Below are 19,728 nucleotides of genomic sequence, written 5' to 3' on the forward strand. Positions count from 1 at the left end.
GACGCAGGATTCCCAACCTGGGGCTCCCTCCATCACATCTCACCCCCCGCTGCCTGGAGGCTCTGTACGCACTGAGAGATCTCGGTCCCCCCTCTCATCTTGCCCCCCGAGTCGAGAGGGGCACCAAAGTGTGATGGAGGGCCCAGGCCGGGGCGAGCCAGGCCTGGAGTCTTGCTTCAACTGACCACTCCCTGTCCAGCCTGGCCCCAGCCCGGGGGGTGAGGATGACGCTGGCAGCTTCCCCGCTCCCAGGTCTGGATGGCTCCGCCCTGCAGAGACAGCCCAGATGGTGGGCCCAGGGGAGGGTTGGGGAGACAGGGGGCAGCACACAGGCTGGTGGTGGCCTTGGGGGCAGAGGTCCTATCTGCCTGGATCTGACACAGCATCTTCACCTTGTGTTTCTTCGACCTCATCTGTGGGGTAAAGGGAGATGGAGACACCACGGAGCAGGGAGACAGGCCGCCCTCGGAGCTCCAGGCTCTGTGTCTTCCCACCCCACTGGGAGCCCCCAGACCCACCCCTCCCAGCAGCTACCAAGTCCCTTTCAGGCTCCCATCAAACCCTCCCAGTAGCTCGTGGGCAGAAGTGAGGAAGCATTTGTTAGCCCCATTGCACAGATAAGGAAACTGAGGCCCAGAGAGGGGCCAATGACCTGCCCAAGTCACTCAGTATCTGAGCGGCAGAGGATTCGAACCCAGACACAAAGCTCTCAGCCGAGAGAGAGGACAGAGGGACAGGGAGACATTGGCCCACTTCCTCGCCACTCCCCCACTCCCCCCCACCAAACGAGAGCTGAGGGAAGGGTCTGACCTGCTCAGTCACCTCCGAGGGGAGCCAGGCTAACAGCTCTGCACAGGCAGAGTGGCGGCGAGGCAGGGACAGGACGGCCGGCGTGGAGCAGAGGACACAGGCAAGCAGAAGTCACTGGCTGTGCCCAGCCCGGATGAGCCCAACCCCTCCGGCCTAGGGGGACCTCTCGGTCCGGTCCCCATCCCCGATTCCCCCCAGGACTGCACGCACCAGCTGGGACGTGTGCTGCTCAGCCGCTTCCAGCTGGATCTTGATCTCCGGACATGCAGGGTCCCCCGACTTGCCGGCGTCTGGATGGGGTGACCGCGAGGGGCCTGGAGAGGGGGGCAGGAGGGAGCCACCTCACTGGCCACGGGGAGGCACCAGGGAGACGGGTATGGATGGGTGGTCGGCACTGGTTGGTGCTCCCCAACCCGCCAAGTCCCTCCCCCAGGGAACCCCACCCTCACTCCCTTCTTTTGTCCCCCATCATGCTCCAAGACTCTTCCAGCAGCCAGCAGCCCTCCAAGCCACCCAATCATCTTAGGCTCAATGATGACCCCTCTGTGACACGCCCACCACTGAGGGATGAGAAGTGGTCTCCACCCTCAGTGCCCAGCCCTGACCCCTCCGGCCATAAGAATGGCCCTACTTGGCGGGGAAGCTGCTCCAGCCTGGTACCTGGGGAGCTGCCCCCACTCGTGGTGCTGACGCTGTCCTCCAGCCACGTGCTATAGATGAAGGAGTCCCGCTTGTGCGGAGTCCCTGAGGACGACATGCTCTCCTGGGGGCGCAGGGAGGAGAGTAAGAGGGGGGTTAGCCCTGGGCCCTGGCACTGGCTTGGCTCCCCTGCCCTCTAGGCCACCTTTGCCTCCCTGCGAAGAGGACAGGGCCCACCGTCTGCTCCAGGGAGGCCACGGGAGGACAGAGTGGGAACAGGCGCACACCGCACACGCCCATTCATTCATTCAACAATCATTCACTGACGTTCTCGTGGGCCAAGCCACCGAGAGGCATGGGGCCGGGTTCCCGCCCTCGGAGACCGAAGTCTAAGAGGCGAGACAGCTGGGAAGAGACCATGATCATCATCCCAGACCTGGCCCATCAGGCAGGGCCGGTCTGTACCGCTCCTTGCTGTACCTGAAGCACCTGGAACAGGACCCGGCAAGGAACAGGGGCCCAGTGCAGGTGTGCTGAATGAAGAGTGACAAACGGGGGCTAAGGGCCAAGCCCAGGGTCTGTGAGGCACAAAGAGGGACCAGAACATCAGGGAAGGCTTCCAAAAGGAGGCGATGTGAGGCTGAGCTGAGAAGGGTGAGCAGGACTCAGCCAGACAAGGAGGAAGGAGGAGGCAGTGGTGTGCTCCAGAGAAAATGGCTCGTGCAAAGGCCCAGGGGTGGAGTAAGCCTCGCATGTTTGGGGGGCTGCTAAGGAGTGCAGAACTGCTAGCGTGGTAAGAGATGAGGCTGAGGAGGGGACGGGGGTCTTCAAAGGTCTCAGAGATTGGGCTCTGGGTGCAGGAGTGGGCCCCCTCCCCCCGTGCTGGGGAGCACGGAAGGTCAGAGTAGAGGAGGGTTAGTCTGCATTATTCCTTCTGGCTGGGTCCCCCGATCACATCTCAGCCACGCCCAGGCTCATGCTTCTACCGAAGAGCCCCCACTGCAGGCCGCTGTGGAGCACCCCACTCCCTGGGCCTCTCACCAGGCCTGTGTCGTCCCCGTCCACACCCTCCGTCTCCTCCACTACGCTGGCGAAGCTGCTGGCGCTGGACGAGGAGCAGGAGAAGTCCTTCAGCGCTTCTGCTCTCTGGGCTGCTGTCTCCGCTCTGCCACAGACAGCACCCCATCAGCCAGCACCCACTTGGGGCCCCTCCTGGGCCAAGGCCCCGGTCCTCTGCCCTCCAGGCCCAGGGAGGCCTGCCTACAGCCCGCCCAGCGCCTTTGTGGTTGCTTTATAGCTCCCCAGGCCTCTGAGCCTCCTCGTGCCGCTGTCCTTCTTAATATGCGGATCTGGTCGGTCCCTCCCCTGCTCAAAACCCTCTCAGCGCTCCCACTGCCCCAGATGAAGTCTCATTTCCTTGACTGGGTGCCTGATAATAACTGTTAATAATATTATCATGTAGTGCACATTTGCTCTGTGCCAGGCTGTTCCACGTGTTTTTACCCGAATTGCCCCACTGCTATCATTATTGGACCCATCTTACAGATGAGGAGACACCAAGGCACAGAGAGGGTAGGCACACAGTCCAAAGTCACCCCGCCACAGGTGGGAGAACCGACGGGACCCAGCTTCCAACTCCACAGTCTGCTCTCAGCCCTCCCCAATTTTGTTCCCTGCTCAGGCCTTTGTGTTTCCTGATGGGAGTCTCACTCTTCCCCTTAAATCCCCCAAAGCAAATTAATCTTTCAAAAATCAGCAAGGGCCCCCTCCTCAGGGAGGCCCTCCCTGATTCCTCCTCGCATGGTGGGGTGGCCCTCCCCACTCTGGGTCCGGCACACTTTGTCTCTCACCATCCCTGCCACCCTCTCCTGCTTCTCTGTTCACCTGCCTGATTTTTCATCTGGGCTGAGTCAGAGTCAGCAAAGAAGGGCTCAGCCAACAAGAGCTGAATGGAGGAGCAGCCTGCTTGCCGGCCTCCCTGCTTCCATTCCTGCCCTTGCCCCAACCCTTCATGTGGGCCTGGCCCCTCAGTCACTCGGCTCAATGCACTGCCCTTCTTCCATCCTTCAAGCACACCTCAGGGCCTTTGCACTGGCTGTGCTTCTCACCTGGAACCCTCTTCCCTCACCCTTTGTCAATGTCTTGCTTGAGCACCCATCTGACCCACCCCCCCAAGTCATTCTTCATCGCATCCCCTGCTTTGTTTTCCTCTGACCATACCTCCCTGGAAATAGCTTACTAGGTTATGTTACCCTGGTTCCCACTCCATGCATGCCCAGGCCACCAATGTATTGCAGAGTGGCGGTGGGTGGGTGTCAGAGGAGGACCGGAGAGAGTGCTCAGGCCTCCCCAGCACCCTGGTGTGGCAGTGCCAATGCTCCTGGCATCCCCCGGCCCAGGCGGGGATGGAAAAAACGAGCCCAGCACTCCCAAGCCCCGGCCCGGTGAGCCCTGAGCCCCAACCTACCTGTTCTTGGTCGTTGGCATCTCTGGGGAGCTCTGAGTGGAGGAGTTCTCTGACTTCGGCTCCTGTGAGGCGTGCCCGCTGTCTGGGGTCTTCTGGCCGGCCGGGGGGCTCTCCCTGCGGGGCACACGGGGGCAGCGGGGGGATTCAGCACCAGGCCTGGCATCAGGGTAGAATGAGGCCCAGGTGGTGAGAAGAGGTCATGGGCACCTCCTGCCTCATCCCCGCACCCTGTACCCTCAGGGGCCAAACCCAGAGCAGTCCTTGCGGCTAACTGGCCAGGCCTGGGCAGGTACCGGGAGCACCTCCATAGGACAGGACACCCCCGAGTCCTCCTCTCCATGGGAGCAGCTGTCATTGTCCCTTTTGGATCGGGAAGCTGGAGCCCAGAGATGGGAGGGAACCTACCCAGGATCACAGCTAGAACATGCCAAAGCCAAGACGAACCCGGGATTTGCAGGATTCTGGGCTCTCGCGCCATGAGGACTGTGCCAGCACCATTCCTGAGCCTTCGTGTGCCCACCACCCTGCTTCACATGCACAGCACCACCCCCGGCACCAGCCCCATGATGGTTGTGTTCTTATCCTCGTTTTTCAGACTGGGACAGTGAGGCCCAGAGAAGTGCAGTGACTTTCCCAAGGTCACACAGCCCCATTGTGGTAAAGATGGGATTCACACCCAAGAACTATCCTCAGCTTCCCAGGAGCTGCCTTGCTGTGAACACGGCCTGCTGCCCACCGCCGCCCACACAGATGTACTCACAGACCCCCACAGACTAGCCGAAAATCCCAGCTCTGCCCCCCACTGGCTGTGTGAGCTGGGCAAGCCCCGAGCCCGCTGACCTACAGCATCCTGGTGTGCAAGGTGGGACCCCAAGGAGCCAGCAGAACTGCTGAGCAGATGAAAGCATTTTACGTTAGGCGACGAGCTGGCGTGGTGCCTGGCACACAGCAGGAACTTGAGTGTACAGCTGTCACCAGGGAGGGACAGACGGGCAGAGGGCAGGCACTCCCTCCTGCCTGCTCTGAATGGGGGTCAGAGGAGACAGACCCGTCCGGCCGCCCCGCTCCACCCACCTTTTCTCCTGCACCTCCTGTATGTTCTCGATGCCGATGGCGCTGCTGCGGCGTGAGCCGAACGGACCTGACTTCTTCCGCGTGGGGCTCTTCCCGGGGACAATCAGTGACTGCGAGGAGAGCCCCCAACTCAGTGCCCACCTGCCCTGGGAGCCCTGGTGCCCCCACATGCCACCCTGAGCCCTGCTGCTCCAGGCCCTGAAGCAGAGGCAACGAGCAAGGAAGAACAGGAGAAAACGTCCATCTCCAGAGAAAGCCCTCCCACTGCACAGAGAGCGCCCCCCGTCCCCCCTCCCCCGAGATCACCCTGCAGGCTGGGGCCCAGGGGGCTGGCAGCCACTCCGCAGGGGTGGGAGAGGCCCAGTCCTCACCATGGCTATCCCCCCACCCAGGGCTTCGTGGGACCTGCAGCCTAAGGTCAATGGGGAGTGGGTATAGCAACCAAGCCCGTACCCCATGCTGGGGGGGTTCTGGGCCAGCAGTTGACAGATACCCCCATTTGCACACACACAGAAGCAGGCCCCCGTCTCCTTGGGGAAATCAGGAAGGTGGGCCCCAGGGAGGCACGAAGGGCAGGAACCCCAGACCAGCTCATGGTGTGGAGGGGGAGCCAGGTCAGAGGAGAGGGATGGAACTTCATGCAGAACTGGCGATATTGGGGGACGTGCGGCTGGGCAGAGGGTCTTTGGGTGTCAGATCCTGGCAGGGACTGGAGCAGGACCCCAGGGGCCAGGACAGGGCCAGGAGCCTCTGGCCGGGGGCACTGGCTCTGGCACAGGTACTAGGCCCCAAGCAGGTGCTGGGTGCCATCAGAGCTGCGAGCACTCCGACCTGCATGCCCTTGGACCTGTCCCAGGGGAAGAGGGCAACATCCCCAATATGGCCTTCGTCCTGAGAGCGAGCAGAGAGCAGCGCGTGCAGGCAGCCTCCAGAGCCGCTGGCCCCACGGGCGACAACCTCTTCCACGGTTCCTATGCCTATGGCACTGCCCCGGCGTCCGAATCTACTCGCACTTTTCCCGGGAATAAGCAATGACTGGCAAGCAGCAGAGGAAGGGGCAGAGACAGACAGACAGACATAGAGGGCCAGAGAGAGAGAGAGATGGAGGGAAGGGAAACAGGTGACACAGGGAAAAGAGCAAAAGACAGAGAGAAACAAAGAAGGGAGTGGGGCAGGGGATTGGGAGACAGAAAGAAAAGGCAGGGGAAGGGAAGGAGAGGAGAGTGGGGGGAGAGACAAGAGACATGGACAAATGGACGGTTATACAGAAACAGGAACACATAGGAGCCCAGGAGAGGGGCACAGAGTGAATACAGACAGACAGACACAGAGATGGGAGGAGACAGACAGAAATGGGAAGGAAGGGGGAGGCAAAAAGGAAAAAGCAAGGGAGGGAGTATGGCAGGGAGGAGGAGGAGAGGGAGTGCCAGAGGACAGGAGACACATAAACATGTGAGAAGTGCAGAGAGGCCAAGGGCAGGAGGAGAGAGGAGAGAGCGGAAGGAAAGGAAGCAACATGAAGAGAGGGAGAGTTGTGTAAAAACAAAAACAAAAACAAAAATGGGTCTGGTTACTGCCATGGTGGGTGCTGCTGGCCTGGCCCTGTCTCTGGGGCCCCTCTACAGCCACCCAGGGAGGCGGGGCCACTCCAGCAAGGAAATCCGGGTTGGGGGGAGGGTGGGCTTGGTGACCACTGGACAGCAGAGGACTTGCTCCCTGGCCAGGCCAGATCGTGGGGCAGGAATTGGGGTGGAAGGTCCCTCTCACCACAAGTGACACAGTCTCACAGCACTGAGCACAGGGCTTGGCATGCAGCAGTCAATAAATGAGGGATGGAGGGATGGAGGGATAAAGAAGGGTGGATGGAGAGGGGGAGCAGAGCAGTGGGTGCAGTGCCAGGGGTGGCCACGGGGCGGCAGGAAGCAGATAGGCCCACAACTGAATGCCTTGCCCACCCTGTGTGCCCAGCACCCACCCTGAGTGTTATTAGTAGCAGAAACCCACAGAGCCTGGCAGACAGTAAGTAATCACACAGTAGGTACTCACTCCGGAGATGCTCACACGGAAGCCCACACAATTCCTGACACACATTAGGTAGCCACAGCCACATAGGCCCTGGCACACAGGCGCTCACACGGCAGCCTAGGGCCAGGCACACGGAAGTAGGTGCTCACAGGGTAAATGCTCACACAACAGCTCACTTCCTGACACATCAGGCTTAGCACACACGATGTGCTCATTCAGCGGTCCATTTTCTGACATACAGAGGTTCTCACACAACAGCCCGGGGCCGGGCACACAGTAGGTGCATACAGAGTTTATGCCCATACAGCAGCCCAGGACCTGACACACAGTAGGTGCTCACAGAGTCCATGTCCACACAACAACCCAGGTCGCCGCCAGTGTTCCAGAGCCAGGCACACAGCAGGTGCTCACACAGAAATCCAGGTCCTGACAGAGTGCATGCCCACAGCCTGACACACAGTAGGTGCTCCCAGAAATTCAAGTAGGTGCCCGCACAGCAGCCCAACTCCCAGCACACGATAGACAGTAGGTGTTCAATGAGGAATGTGACACAGAGGCTGCCCCAGAGCTGACCCGAAGTCACACCTGAATAAGGGGCCAGGAGGAGTGGAGGGCCGAGAAGCTGGGAAGGAGACGGAAGGCTCTCGGCACCGCAGTGCATGGCCTGGGCCCTTGCCCCCATGGAGAGCATGGCTAGACGGAGTCCGGAGCCCAGGATGGAGGACCCTGAGGCTGCAGGACCCTGGGGGGGGAGAGCTGAAGGCCCCGGGGAGGCACTCACTATTCCAGCGGCCTTGGCCAGGTCAGGGTTGTTGGGTGCGAAGCTCCCGCTGTGGCTGGTGGACACGGTGTTGGGCTTCTTGTTGCTTAGTCCCATGGCATCCATGGACTGGCTGCGGCTCCGGATGACCCGCTGTGAAGGTGGGGTTGGGGTGGAGGAGGCACCGGTTTCTCAAACACCTGCTCCTCAGGGAAACCCAGGCACCTGGTTCCTCCCCACCAATGACCACTCTGAGTGTAAGAAGTCCTTTCCCATGAGGCCACACCAGAGTCAGGTCCACGTGGTGCCAAGGGTAGTTTGGGCCTTGGCTCTGCCACCAACTCACTGGGTGACCTAATGCAAGCTACTCACCCCGAGCCTGTGAGCCTCTCGTGTGGTTGGGGTGAGTATTAAAGAAAGTACTGGGTCATGGCCACCAGTGTGCACAGAGAGCCCTCCTGAAACCTTGGTTCTAGGAAGCCTTCTTTTTAAAAATATATACATATATATTTTATTGATTTTTTACAGAGAGGAAAGGAGAGTTAGAAACATCAATGAGAGAGAAACATCAATCAGCTGCCTCCTGAACACCCCCTACTGGGTATGTGCCCACAACCAAGGTACATGCCCTTGACCAGAATTGAACCTGGAACCCTTCAGTCCGCAGGCCGACGCTCTATCCACTGAGCCACACCGGTCAGGGCTAGGAAGCCTTCCTAAAACTTCTTGTCCTCCCTCCCTGCTTCTCTCAGCCAGGGCACCCTGAGTGCTTACTAGGGGCCAGGCATCCCACATTGGCCCTCGCATGCCATCGCCCTGTGAGGCAGGCACCACTACACGCCCATTCACACAGGCTGAAACCCCAGCAGAAGCACACCTGGAGTCCATATGTCAAACCCAAATCCTTAACTGTGGGCTCGGACCAATCCAGGGCCACCATCCAGCACCCACACGATGTGGGGTCACTGGAGCCCTCCCTCAGAGACACCCACCCCTGTGCTCACCCCACCCAGCCCGGTCTCCAGCGGGCAGAGGCAGGCCTCTCCTTGGGCCCCTTTCTCAAAGACAGTCTGTTCCCTTCAGTCCAGGGCAGGCCTGGGCAGCTGGCTAAGCCCCTTAAGTGAGCCCAGGGCTCCGGCTTCGTGGCCTGGGATGAGGTGGCCCGACCGGCCTGGCTGGGCACTAGGAGGGTGGGCATCCTCCTCCTGTGGGTGGAGGAGACAATGGCAAGGAAGCCACCCCTGGGGACCTGCAGCCCGGCGCTATTAGAGGAGGAAGGGAACTCCCTCTGCCTCTCACTTTGGACAACAGTTGCTGAGGTAGAGAGACAGAATTTTGCATTTTGCTCATTCACTTTTATTGTACTGATCTAACTGCTCTACAAATCATTGTCAACATCTGTGTAAGTTGTCATTACCCTACCAGACAAAGAAACGGAGGCTCAGGGAATGATCAAGCTGGTCAGTGACAGAGCTGGGGTTTGAACCAGGGAGTCTGTGCTCTTAACACTAAACTAAACCAGAGACAGGCAGGGTGGTCACACACGCTGAGGGTCACAGGCCAGGTCCCTCTCCGATGGCCACTTGGTTCACACGCCCCTCCAGGGCCTGTTTCTTTACTTCCATCAGGACAGAGGCCTCCTCCTCCTCTCTTCACCTGCTGACCTGGCAGCCACCACATTGGCATCTGAGACACCCTATTGCCACCCAGACACTCCAACTTCACCCCAACCCTCAGGGAGCCTGGCCTCCAACCAGTAACTCCTCCCTGGGCAGCCCCCCCCTTTACAGTCCCAACTGCAAGTTCCACCCCGTCACAGAACTCACTAAGTCTTACTCTAAGTCCACCGGGAACCACTCCCCCACCCACCTCCACCCCCTCCGTGAGCCCGCCTCTAGCCACACCCCCACACGTGTCCACACCCCCGACCACGCCCCCACCCAACTCCACCCCCAGGTGAGCCCGCCTCTAGCCACACCCCCACCCAACTCCACCCCCAGGTGAGCCCGCCTCTAGCCACGCCCCCACACGTGTCCATACCCCGAACCACGCCCCCACCCAACTCCACCCCCACGGTGAGCCCGCCTCTAGCCACACCCCCACCCAACTCCACCCCCAGGTGAGCCCGCCTCTAGCCACGCCCCCACACGTGTCCACACCCCCCGACCACGCCCCCACCCAACTCCACCTCCACGGTGAGCGCGCCTCTAGCCACGCGTCCATACCCCGAACCACGCCCCACCCAGGTCCCTGGCCCTCGGAGCCCAGGTAGACCCGGCCCTTCACCTTGAAAGACTCGAAGAAGCCGCCGCCCCCGCCGCCGTTCTCCAGCTTGTCGTCGTCGCCGCCCAGGCCCATCATGGACTGGCTGTGCACGTGCAGGTCCTCGTACAGTGTCTCCAGGAGGGCCACGCGCGTCCGCTCCTGGGGGCCGGGCCCGCGTCAGGGGGGCCCCAGCGATCAGCCCCTGGTCCCACCACTCGAGTCCCGGCCGCCTTCTTGGACAGAGTGGGGGGTGGGCCTGCGCCCCCGCAAGCCTACGCCCGGCCTCCCAGGTCCCAAGATCGGGCCGCCTGTCCCCGCCCCCACGGAGCCTGCCCACCTCCGAGCCCCGCCCGGGCGACCCTCGGGCATCCCCAGGAATGCCCTGCATCCTCTCCCCTGACCAGCCGTGCACAGCCCGAAGTCCTGCTCCCCCCCTGGCAGCCCTCCCCAAGGCTGAGTTCAGAACAGGCTTTGCCCTTGGGGTGCAGCTCTGAAATTCCAAGCTGGGGGCAGGGACTCAGCCCCAACAGCCCATCCCTCACCTCCAGTTTGGCAAACTTCTCTGCCTTGTAGCAGGCATATTCCGCATTGATCAGTTTTGTCAGCAAAAATTCCTGGAACTCGGGCCCCTGGGAGCCCCCCGTGTGGAGAAAAGAAAGGGGGAGAGGGGTCAGGCGAACAGAGACAGGAGCTGAGCCCTCTGTCCCCGGCTGGAGTCCCCCGAGTCCCAACTGCTGGAGCCCAGAAGTCGCCCTCTTCACCCCAGGGCACCTCCTTGGGCTCAGCTCCCAGCCCAGGCACCTGTGAGGGCCCCTGTGCCCTTCATGGCTGCCCACCCCTTGGGAGAGCAAACCCACAGCAGTCAGGGGCTGGGTCGGGGTCCCCAACTGCCTCAGCCTGTGGGGGACTGAAGCCAAGGCTCTAAGTGTGGCTGCTGGGAGGAGAGAGACATGTGCCCCCTCCCCAGACATTTTAGACGGAAGACTCATTGTCAAAAAGATAACAGAAATGAGGAAGGGCCACAGAGTCCGTAAAACATGCAAAAAATGTAAAACAATGACATAGTTTGTTCTGTGCCTTTGTAAATAAAGGTCAGTGTTTATCAAGATAAACAGAAAAGCCAGGCCCAGGTGCACAGCTAGGGGAGCCCAGCTGCCCTGGCACACAGTGGGGCTTCGGGACCTAGTATGGCAGAATGTGGGTCCCCCTCTCAGCCCCCACCAATTTGGTCCTGCCCATGACAGGGCTGGGCAGCCTCTCACCTTCCTGAACACAGCAGGGTCCGGGAGCGGGGGCCCAAAGAAGGGCACGTCATCTCTGGCCGTGACAGAGACCTGGAAGGGAGGGCACCAGTCCCTGTGGGTCCCCACGCCCGCCCTTAATTCACCTCCCTATCCCGTCCCATGCTGGGCACAGGGCCTGCTCCTTGGTGGGGGATGTTCAGTGGCTGCTGATAGAGTGACTGAACCCCAGGATCTCGGCTCCCCCATCCTGGGCCCTGAATTTGAGTGGTGGGAAGGGGGTCTCAGGAGTCGTCGGGGATGATGAAGGGGGAGGAGGCTCACCGGCCTCTTTGAGAGGGGAGCTTTGGGGAGCAGAGAGGGCAGGATGGGAAGCCTCCATCATTGGAGCAAGAGGGGGGACTTAGAGCCCTCAGGACAGTCTTCCTGTTTACAGGTGGGAAAACTGAGGCCTCATCCTGGGAAGCCCTGAGATCACCCACCTTATAGAGGGGGCCGCCGGGCCCCCCGCCCTCGGCCTGCACCACCACATAGGCGTGCAGGAAGTTGGACGCAATCATGTCAGGCACAAAGGGCGTGTTCTCATCCTGGAAGACCACAGCGACGATGTCATTCCCGATGTGCCGCTTTCGCTGCAACTGAGCACAGGGCCACGGCCTTCACAACCTGGCCAGGGGGGCCACTGGGCGGGGGGGGGGGCGGGGGGGGGCGGGCACAGGGGTGTGGGAGAACTCTGGGGGAGGCAGGGGACACATCTAAGGATTCGCTTCTCCCTCCAAAAATGTGGTGAGGAACTTGTCTCCAAATTATTTTCGTTTTCTTGGAATCCTGTGACAGATGAGGCAACTGAGGCCAAGAGACACATGACTTGCAAGGCCCTACAGTGAGTTAGGGGACTCGAACCCAGGGCTCCTGGTCCCTAGGCCCTACCTCTCAGCCCTTCTTCTAAATACCCCTAACATGGCCCCTCTTGAACAAACAAGTTCCACCCGGTATAAATTCACGTGGCTAAAATGAACGGAAAAATCTTCTTAAAAGAAAATAAAATGACAGCAAAAGTAAGACATAAATATTTTCTTTCTTTTCTCACATTTCCGTTTTCTCCCCCTGGGGTGGGGGTGGAGTGGGCTAAGGAAGAGAGTCCTGCAGGCAGCTGAGGGCAAAGTGACAAATTTCTAAGTTCAGCTCCCGGAACACGCCCTACCCTTCCTCGTAGCCAGGCCTTTACAGAAGTCATTCTCTCCACCTGGAACACCCCCCTCACTTCTCCCAGCTGCTTCACGGCCTAAAAGGCACTTTATCTTGAAAGCTTTTCCTGAGTCTCACCTCTGCCAGTCTAAGTACCCCCACATGACCCCACAATGCCCTTCACTCCCAGTAAAAATACTCATATTGGTTGAGCTTTTGCTCTACCAGATACTCTTCTAGCCACTGTATGTGTATCCTTCCTTTACGCTCACCTATGAGGTAGGTGCCGTTATGATCCTATTTCACAGATGTGGAAACTGAGGCTTTCACAGCTTGTCTCCCTGACACCTGCCCCAACTAGAGCTCATAAGGAGCGGGGACTGGATCACTTCCATCTTCTACATCCCAGGGCCCACCGAGCCAGATGTGGTGGACACTGACCGGACAGGTAGTGGGGGACAGGAGGACAGGTGGGAAGCAGGTGGGTGGGTGCCCAGGCTACCTGCTGAGCGTCCCCTTCTGTGTAGGGCAGCTTGGTGGACACGTGAAACATGATCTCCTTGTTGCGAAAGTTGCAGTACACAGACTCGGTCCCCGTCTGCCCGTGGGTCACGTCCAGGCCTCCGCGGAACCTGCCCCAGGCCCCCCAGGCCACGGCTCAGTCTCCAGCCCCGGCCAGGCCTCCTTGGGGCCAGGACGGGGGCTCCCTCCCTGCCCAAGATTACAGCCTGCTTATCCCTCCCTAATGCTCACCCCTTAAAGTCCTGCAGTTTGACCTTCTGGCCAAGAAATTCGAGGAACTCCACGAAGGCAGGGCTTTCCTCGTTGGTACTGAAGAGCTCCTCCTCGGAGGTCTGGGGACACAGAGGGCAGAGGTCATGGAGCTGCAGCACCTGGCCGCCCCTCCCCGCCACCCCAGAGAAGGCTGGAAGGAGGACCTCTGGCAGCCCCGGGAAACTGAGTCCCTGGGGAGGTGCTCTCCCCGGCAAAGGTCTGAGGTCCCAGGTACACGGCCAGGTGGGGCGGGGAGTGGGGGGGGGGGGGGGCGTGGGGGGAGGGCAGGGAGGAGGAGGAGGTGAGCACACCTGCCCAAGCTTCTGATAAATGACTCCAAACTTGAAGTTGTTGCTGATGACGTGTTCATCAAAGGTGACGATGAGCCGGGAGGCCTGAGGGGAGAGGACAAGGGGTGAACAGACTGCTTTTCCAGGTTGTCATTTACTGCTCTTACTATGTGCCAAGCACTGTGGCCGGTATGCCACGTGCATCGTCTCATTTAATCCTCAGAACAAATGCATGAGGCAGACATTCCTGCCGCTCCCATTTTACAGATGGAGAAACCAAGGCTCAGAGCTTGTCTCAGGCCAGCAGCTTGCAAGGCAGAGCTGGGACTTGAACTCCGGTCTGTTGGACTCCAGAGCTCAAGCACATTGCTCCTGAGTTTTGCCTAAAACCCTTACCCCAACTCCATGCGACAACACCCAGCTCCCTCCCTGCTCCTCTGTAAACCCACCTCATCGGTCTACAACAGGCCAAGGCCCACCAACTTGCTGTTGGCCCTCGAGCCAGTTCCCTCCTCACTTTGGGCCTCGGTTTCCTCTTCTGTAACTGAGATGGAATCTAATTTCCGAAGCCCCTTCCTTTAGGGACATTTCCTGGACCACATGACCCCTCAGGCACCGCATCTTGCTCTAGAATTCCGTCAGAGCCACAGGGTCCACATGTTTTCCAAGGCCCACCTCTTTCAGGAAGCCCCCTGGCTCGCTGAAGATAGAAGTCCCTACCCTTTTCCCACATGGTTACTGCGCCCGGAAGTGCAGCTGCTGTCTAGGCAGCACTGATGAAGGTGCCTGCGTTATTCTCTCTCACCAGGTCCCTCTGGGGTCGGAAGGCAAGGCCAGTGAAGTCCCCTGGCTTGGGAACACCAGTTGCCCTTGCGAGGGTCCCCAAATTACACTGAGAGTTTCCAGAGGTAAAGCATGCCCCTCCCCACCCCCACCCCCACCCCCACCCCCACCAATCCCAGCTGCCAACACTAGGTTTAAATGCAGATCTTTATTATCTGCTGTGCACCTCTGGGTAAGACACAGAACCTTTCTGGGCCCCAGTTCCTCTTCTATAAACTGTGGACTTCGAAGGGTTATTGTGAGGATTAAAGAGAAACTTAAGAAAAATACCCTGCACACTGCAGGTGCCCATAAGTGCTCAGTGCCCTGCTCACCCACCCACTTCAGTGAGCAGGGCCCAGGCCCGCCATACCTTGGGGTAGAGCACAGGATAGAATCGATCCACATTCACATCTTCACACACCAGCTGCAGGAGGAGATATGGGGGTGCCTGGAGGTGGGGACAGGAGGGGGGGGGCCCTCTGGGCCTCCCAGGCCAAGTGGGGAGGGAGCGGGGGAGGCACGGTGCAGAAAGGAGAGGGAGCAACCAAGGTGGAAGCAGTACTGTGGGCTCACTGCTGCTCAGAATGGGGTGTGGAGAGCTGGGGCCCCCCATTTCTGAAAGTGCTCTGAAACAGTGCCGAAACGCACAGGCAGGGGACCGGGCCCAGCACATGGACATCACGGGACATGTGAGAGGCAGGACCTCAGAGATGGGGCCACAGCACACAGGGCTAGGACCTGGAGCTGAAGATGAGAGCATGCTAAGCCCTCACTCTGTGTGCACCCCCCCAGGGGTGTGCAAAGGGGGCCCCGCATGAAGGAGCAGAGGCCTCACCTTTGCCATCTGGACCACGTTGGGGAACTCGGTGAGGCAGGAGATGGGGATGACATCGTGGTATGTCCGGCACTTGGTCCTGGGAGGAGAAAGCCCACGGTGCAAGGCTAGGCAGCGGGAAGGGAGGTGGGAGCCCCTCCACACTAAGTAAGACCCCAGGCCTGGCTCGGGCACTAACATGCTGTGCAACCTCAGGCCAGTCCTTGGCCCTCTCTGGGCCTCCATTAGAAGAGTGGGTAAAATGAGACAGATTATAAGACCTCAGCCCTCCCTGCTGTTACAGGGCCCCTCACCCCACCCTCACCTGAGCAGCAGCCGCAGGTGCTCCTGGTCCCCAATGACATCATATTTGAGTGAGAAGACAAGGTGGCCCAGGGCAGCGTCCAGTGAGTAGTAATTGAAATGCTCCTGTGGGGGGCGGTAGAGGCCAGGGGAGTGGGTGAGGCTGAGCGTGGGGTTTCTGGGAACCAAACCGGAAAGCCAGCTCACTCCTAGATGGGGTCCTTCACCAGCAGCAGGTGTCCCGGCTAACGGCAGACTCTGCACCAGACAGACCTGCATTCAAGTCCCACTTGGCCACTTGCCAGCTGGGGAGCCTGAGAAGGTCACCTCACCTTCTGTGCCTCAGTTTCCTAGTCTGGGAACTAGAAGGGAGGCCTCCTACTGTGGGGTGGTGGCAGGGACTGAAAGGATAAAGTGCCTGGCACAGAGTAGGTGTTCAATGGACATTTATAGAAACCCCGGCTCTCTGGGTTCTCACCAGTTTCAGGACCCCATTTGGTATCTCCACATCTGTGTCCCAGCCCTGCCTTTCTTAGCACTGAGCACACAGTAGGGGCTCAATTAAAATATGTTGACTGACTGATTGCTCAACCTGTGGCCCCTGGAGCCAGGGCCCGTGGGAAACAGGAAGTGAAACATCTCATGAACACACTGGGCGGCTGACCGGGCAGGTTCCCACCCTCCTGCCTCATCGGAAGAAGCTGCAGGTGGGAAGGAATGGGAGAAATATCCCAGAGGCCACAAGGGGAAGCTGCTGCAGGGACAGTTCCCCCAGAGAGGAGCCCCGGGATGGTACCTCCAGGGGGGAAAGTCCCAAAGCCCAGGGCCAGGAGTGCTGGGAGATTACACCCCAGCCTGGCCTGGGCTCCCCCTGCCAGCCCCGACTCTGGGAGTGTGCAGGCTCCCCAGCCACACCCACCCCAGGAGTCATCCTGGAAGTCAGTCCTGTTTAAACATGAACACCTGTGCTCAGAGGGCAGGCAGAGAAGGAGGCAGGGGCCGGGATGTGCTCAGGGAGAGTCTGGGGCAGAGTCCCCCTCAGCCCTGCCTGGGCACACAGTGACGGAAAACCCCAAGCGCTTGGCACCATCTGCAGAGAGGGAGTGGCAGGCACTTGGCAAGGAGGGCTGCACCAAGTCCTCACGGTGGGGAGTTTCCCCAGACCCCGTGCCGGAGCCCAAGGAGCCCAAGGGGCGCAGTGGGAAAGTGGGCTCAGGGTCCCAGAAAGTCAGTCTCCCAAGTCATCCTAACCTCCGCCTCTGCCAGAACAGGCCCCAGTGCTTCCCCAGTCACCCCACCTGGAGGCAGGCGGTGGCCCTGGCTCTCTCCCAGCCCCCGGGGTCCCCTCCGCTCTGTGTTGTGAACCCGACTCTGGTCATCATGCCCAACTTGTACCTCTCCAGATCCTTCTGTGCTCAAGGCACTTGCTCTGTCACTTGTCCTTCCTTGGCAAACTTTTCTGAGTGCCAACTAGGTGCTAGGCCCACCCAGTCCCCCAGGCCCCACCAGCTGCCAGACCCCGCTAAGAGCCTCCGGACAGTGGGTGGCAGGATGCAGGTCTCTCAGCTGGAGGCAGAATCCCATGCCCTGTACTGGCTTTGTCCCAGGCAATGGCTCCTGAACCAGGACCAGGCCAATGCCTTGGGCCCAGACTGAGGTCACACAGCTCCTAACTCCCCAAGGAGTCACCCCTCCTCCCAACACACACGTGTGCACACGCACACACACGCCTAGCAACATGGCCCTTCCCAAAGCATGTCCTTTTAAAAATATGACATATAACTATAACTTTAAGATTTATAACATGTTACTTTGACACATTCATGTACCGTAGTATGATTGTCGTTGTAGCAGTATTTATCGCATGACATAATTATAGTTCAATATTGTTGTCTGTTCCCATAGCGTGTCTTGATGGAAGGTCAGCCAGAGCTAACTCAATTCTTAGCAGTTTCCTCTTCTGAAAGACTAGGCAGTCCTGATCTCACAGAGTAATTAAGATGTGATATTCACAGCTAACATTCATCATGTACTTACCATGTGTCAGGCATGGTTTTCTAGGCTTCAATGTACTTTTATTACCTCATTTTTATAGACAAGGAAACAGGCTCAGGAAGGTTAAATAACTTGCCTGAGGTCACACCATTAATAAATGAAGGAGCCCAGATTCCCACCCCAGTCTCGAGATCCTGGAGCCACGCTACAACCTGTCACCTCAGATAAAACCGACCTAGAGACAGCACCTGGGGTGGAACCGGGCACATACAGGGTCCCAGTGTGGGACCCCCCTCCAGCTCCCACAAACTTGCCCAGTCACTCTGGCCTGGAACCCCACTGGGTGACACTCTGACAAGTTGGGACTAGGCAGGGTTCCTGCTCGGGGGCTGGTGTTGGGGTGAGGGTTGCATCAATCCAGGTCACGCCATGGCATTACTGTGTCTTCCCACCTGCCACCTCAAGCCGCCTGAGGGCAGGGCCTGCGGAGGTTTTGCCTGCTGCTCCACACCTGGTGCTGTGAACAGGGCCAAGCACCCTCTGTGCTGGACGCCATTCTAAACTCTACCAGCACCCTGCCATTAAAGCCTTGCGGCAACCTTCTGCGGTGGGTACCGCCATCACCTCCGTGTCCGCAGCTGAGGAACAGGCACAGGGAGGTGAGTCGCTGGCCTGATGTCCCGTGCAGCAAGTGGCACAGCCAGGACGCAGACCCTGGTGGCGTCTCTGCTGTGGACTGTCACGCCGTTAGACTGCTTTTCGCAATCAGTGTTTGTTGAATGAATGAGCGAATCCACTATGCATGCTCCCTGAGACTCCAGCTCTGGGACTGTCACCCAGCCCCAACCCGAGGGTTCTCTTCCTCCCAGGCCGAGACCCCGATACCTGCTGGAAGGGGGGCCAAGAATCCGCCTTCTCACAGCACCCACCTTGCCGAGAAAGTGCTTCCGGTAGATGCGGGCTGTGGGGTTGCACTCCAGCTTCACCTTGGTCGTGGGTGACTGCAGCGGCTCTGTCTCCGGGATGCTGGTGATTTCGTGGTTGGTGCCTTCAATCCAGTAGCCCCCAAACTGGGGCAGCAGGATGAGGGGGAAGGGCCCTTCTCGCCCCAGGACCTGAAGGGGGACTCGGTTGAGAGCCACCCACACTACTCCCCACCAGGGACCCCAGCTCAGACCTAGGGACAACCCAGACACTACACGGGTCCCAGACCACATGGAGCCTCCCCCACGTCCCGTTCTCAAAGGATGGGGGTGGGGACGAGAGCCAGGAGCAGGACCTTGGCAGAGAGGCTGAAATGTGTGGCTCAGAGGCCTTGGGTTCAAATGCGCTCTGAAGTCTCTGGCCTGTAAACCGAGTCTCTAACTGGTTAGACTCCTGACAGGGCGGAGAACGGGGCACCCCGACTCCCTGGGTGAGTGCCTTCCAGCTTGGGGCGAGGATGGGCTCGGGGGGCTCCAGCGGGTTACCTCGTGGACACTGGGGTAGGGAATGTAGTCCTCCTCCGTCTGCAAAACACAAGCAGGGCCGAGGCCCAGCGGGGATGGGTCCGTGCCCTTACCCCCAGCCTCCCCAGAATGCTCCTTGTTTGGCCAGTACCAGGCTGGGAGCATCTCCCCATCTCGCAGGTGGGGCAGGGCTTCCTTTGGGGTGACCCCACGAGGCTGGGGCTGAAGCAGGCTTAGCTCACTGAGTGCTGGCGGCCTCTTCTGGGCCTGATCCTGCCTGGGGAGGAGGAGGCTCGCTGCCCCCCAGAAGGAACCACCAGACCAGTGGTTCTCGGTGCATGAGAACAGCCTGGGGGCTCATTAAACACAGGCGGCTACGAGCCACCCCAGAGTTTCTGATGCCCTAGGTCTGGGGGGCCCAAGAATTCACATTCCACAGCTCCCAGGTGGTGTTGATGGGGCTGGTCTGAGGACCACGCTTGCTTTTGAAAACCCCTGCCCTGGACAAAAGATCAGGCTTATGCCCATGAACCCCCTTTAATTCTCACCCCTGCAGCCCTGAGCCCACTCCCCCAGGCCCAACTGCCAGTCTTCTTGGATGGTTGGGGTCCCAAATCACCAACCAGAGAACCACATGCCTACCTGGAGAGGCTATATGCAGTCCCCCCGCCCCCAAGAAAAATGTGAGACCCAACAACAGCCTCCTTTGCATCCCCTTCAGTCCCCGGCTTCCTGTCCAGCTCCTCATGGGAGGATGGGGGGCAAGCAGGCTACCTCTCCCCTTACCCCCTCCCCCCCAGCCTTTCAGGT

General features: G+C 59.6%; 1 protein-coding gene across 3 annotated transcripts in view; it reads right to left on the reverse strand.

Moving 5' to 3' along the window:
* Positions 1-352: 352 nt before the first annotated feature.
* Positions 353-19,728, reverse strand: part of RAP1GAP (RAP1 GTPase activating protein) — a 48,235-nt gene continuing 28,859 nt past the window's right edge. The window contains exons 1-19 of one of the 3 annotated variants that reach the window (XM_070404291.1): positions 15,498-15,509; positions 15,194-15,272; positions 14,729-14,782; positions 13,555-13,638; positions 13,223-13,323; positions 12,972-13,101; positions 11,764-11,919; positions 11,303-11,374; positions 10,583-10,669; positions 10,062-10,199; positions 7,797-7,928; positions 5,948-6,025; positions 4,991-5,100; positions 3,917-4,030; positions 2,491-2,614; positions 1,471-1,573; positions 1,021-1,124; positions 811-848; positions 353-413 (exon numbers count right to left, since the gene is read on the reverse strand). In XM_070404291.1, coding sequence (XP_070260392.1) covers positions 840-848; positions 1,021-1,124; positions 1,471-1,573; positions 2,491-2,614; positions 3,917-4,030; positions 4,991-5,100; positions 5,948-6,025; positions 7,797-7,928; positions 10,062-10,199; positions 10,583-10,669; positions 11,303-11,374; positions 11,764-11,919; positions 12,972-13,101; positions 13,223-13,323; positions 13,555-13,638; positions 14,729-14,782; positions 15,194-15,202 — 1,605 coding nt within the window. In that variant the 5' untranslated portion in view covers positions 15,203-15,272; positions 15,498-15,509 and the 3' untranslated portion in view covers positions 353-413; positions 811-839. Of the gene's footprint in view, positions 414-810; positions 849-1,020; positions 1,156-1,470; positions 1,574-2,490; positions 2,615-3,916; positions 4,031-4,990; positions 5,101-5,947; positions 6,026-7,796; positions 7,929-10,061; positions 10,200-10,582; positions 10,670-11,302; positions 11,375-11,763; positions 11,920-12,971; positions 13,102-13,222; positions 13,324-13,554; positions 13,639-14,728; positions 14,783-15,193; positions 15,273-15,497; positions 15,602-19,728 lie in introns of those variants that run through there. The other 2 variants (XR_011470199.1, XM_070404292.1) reach the window with 2 other exon arrangements.

This window comes from Myotis yumanensis, unplaced genomic scaffold (genome assembly GCF_028538775.1).
Source record: "Myotis yumanensis isolate MYYU_CA2020_CCGP unplaced genomic scaffold, mMyoYum1.0.hap1 SCAF_2, whole genome shotgun sequence".
Taxonomy (NCBI): domain Eukaryota; kingdom Metazoa; phylum Chordata; class Mammalia; order Chiroptera; family Vespertilionidae; genus Myotis; species Myotis yumanensis.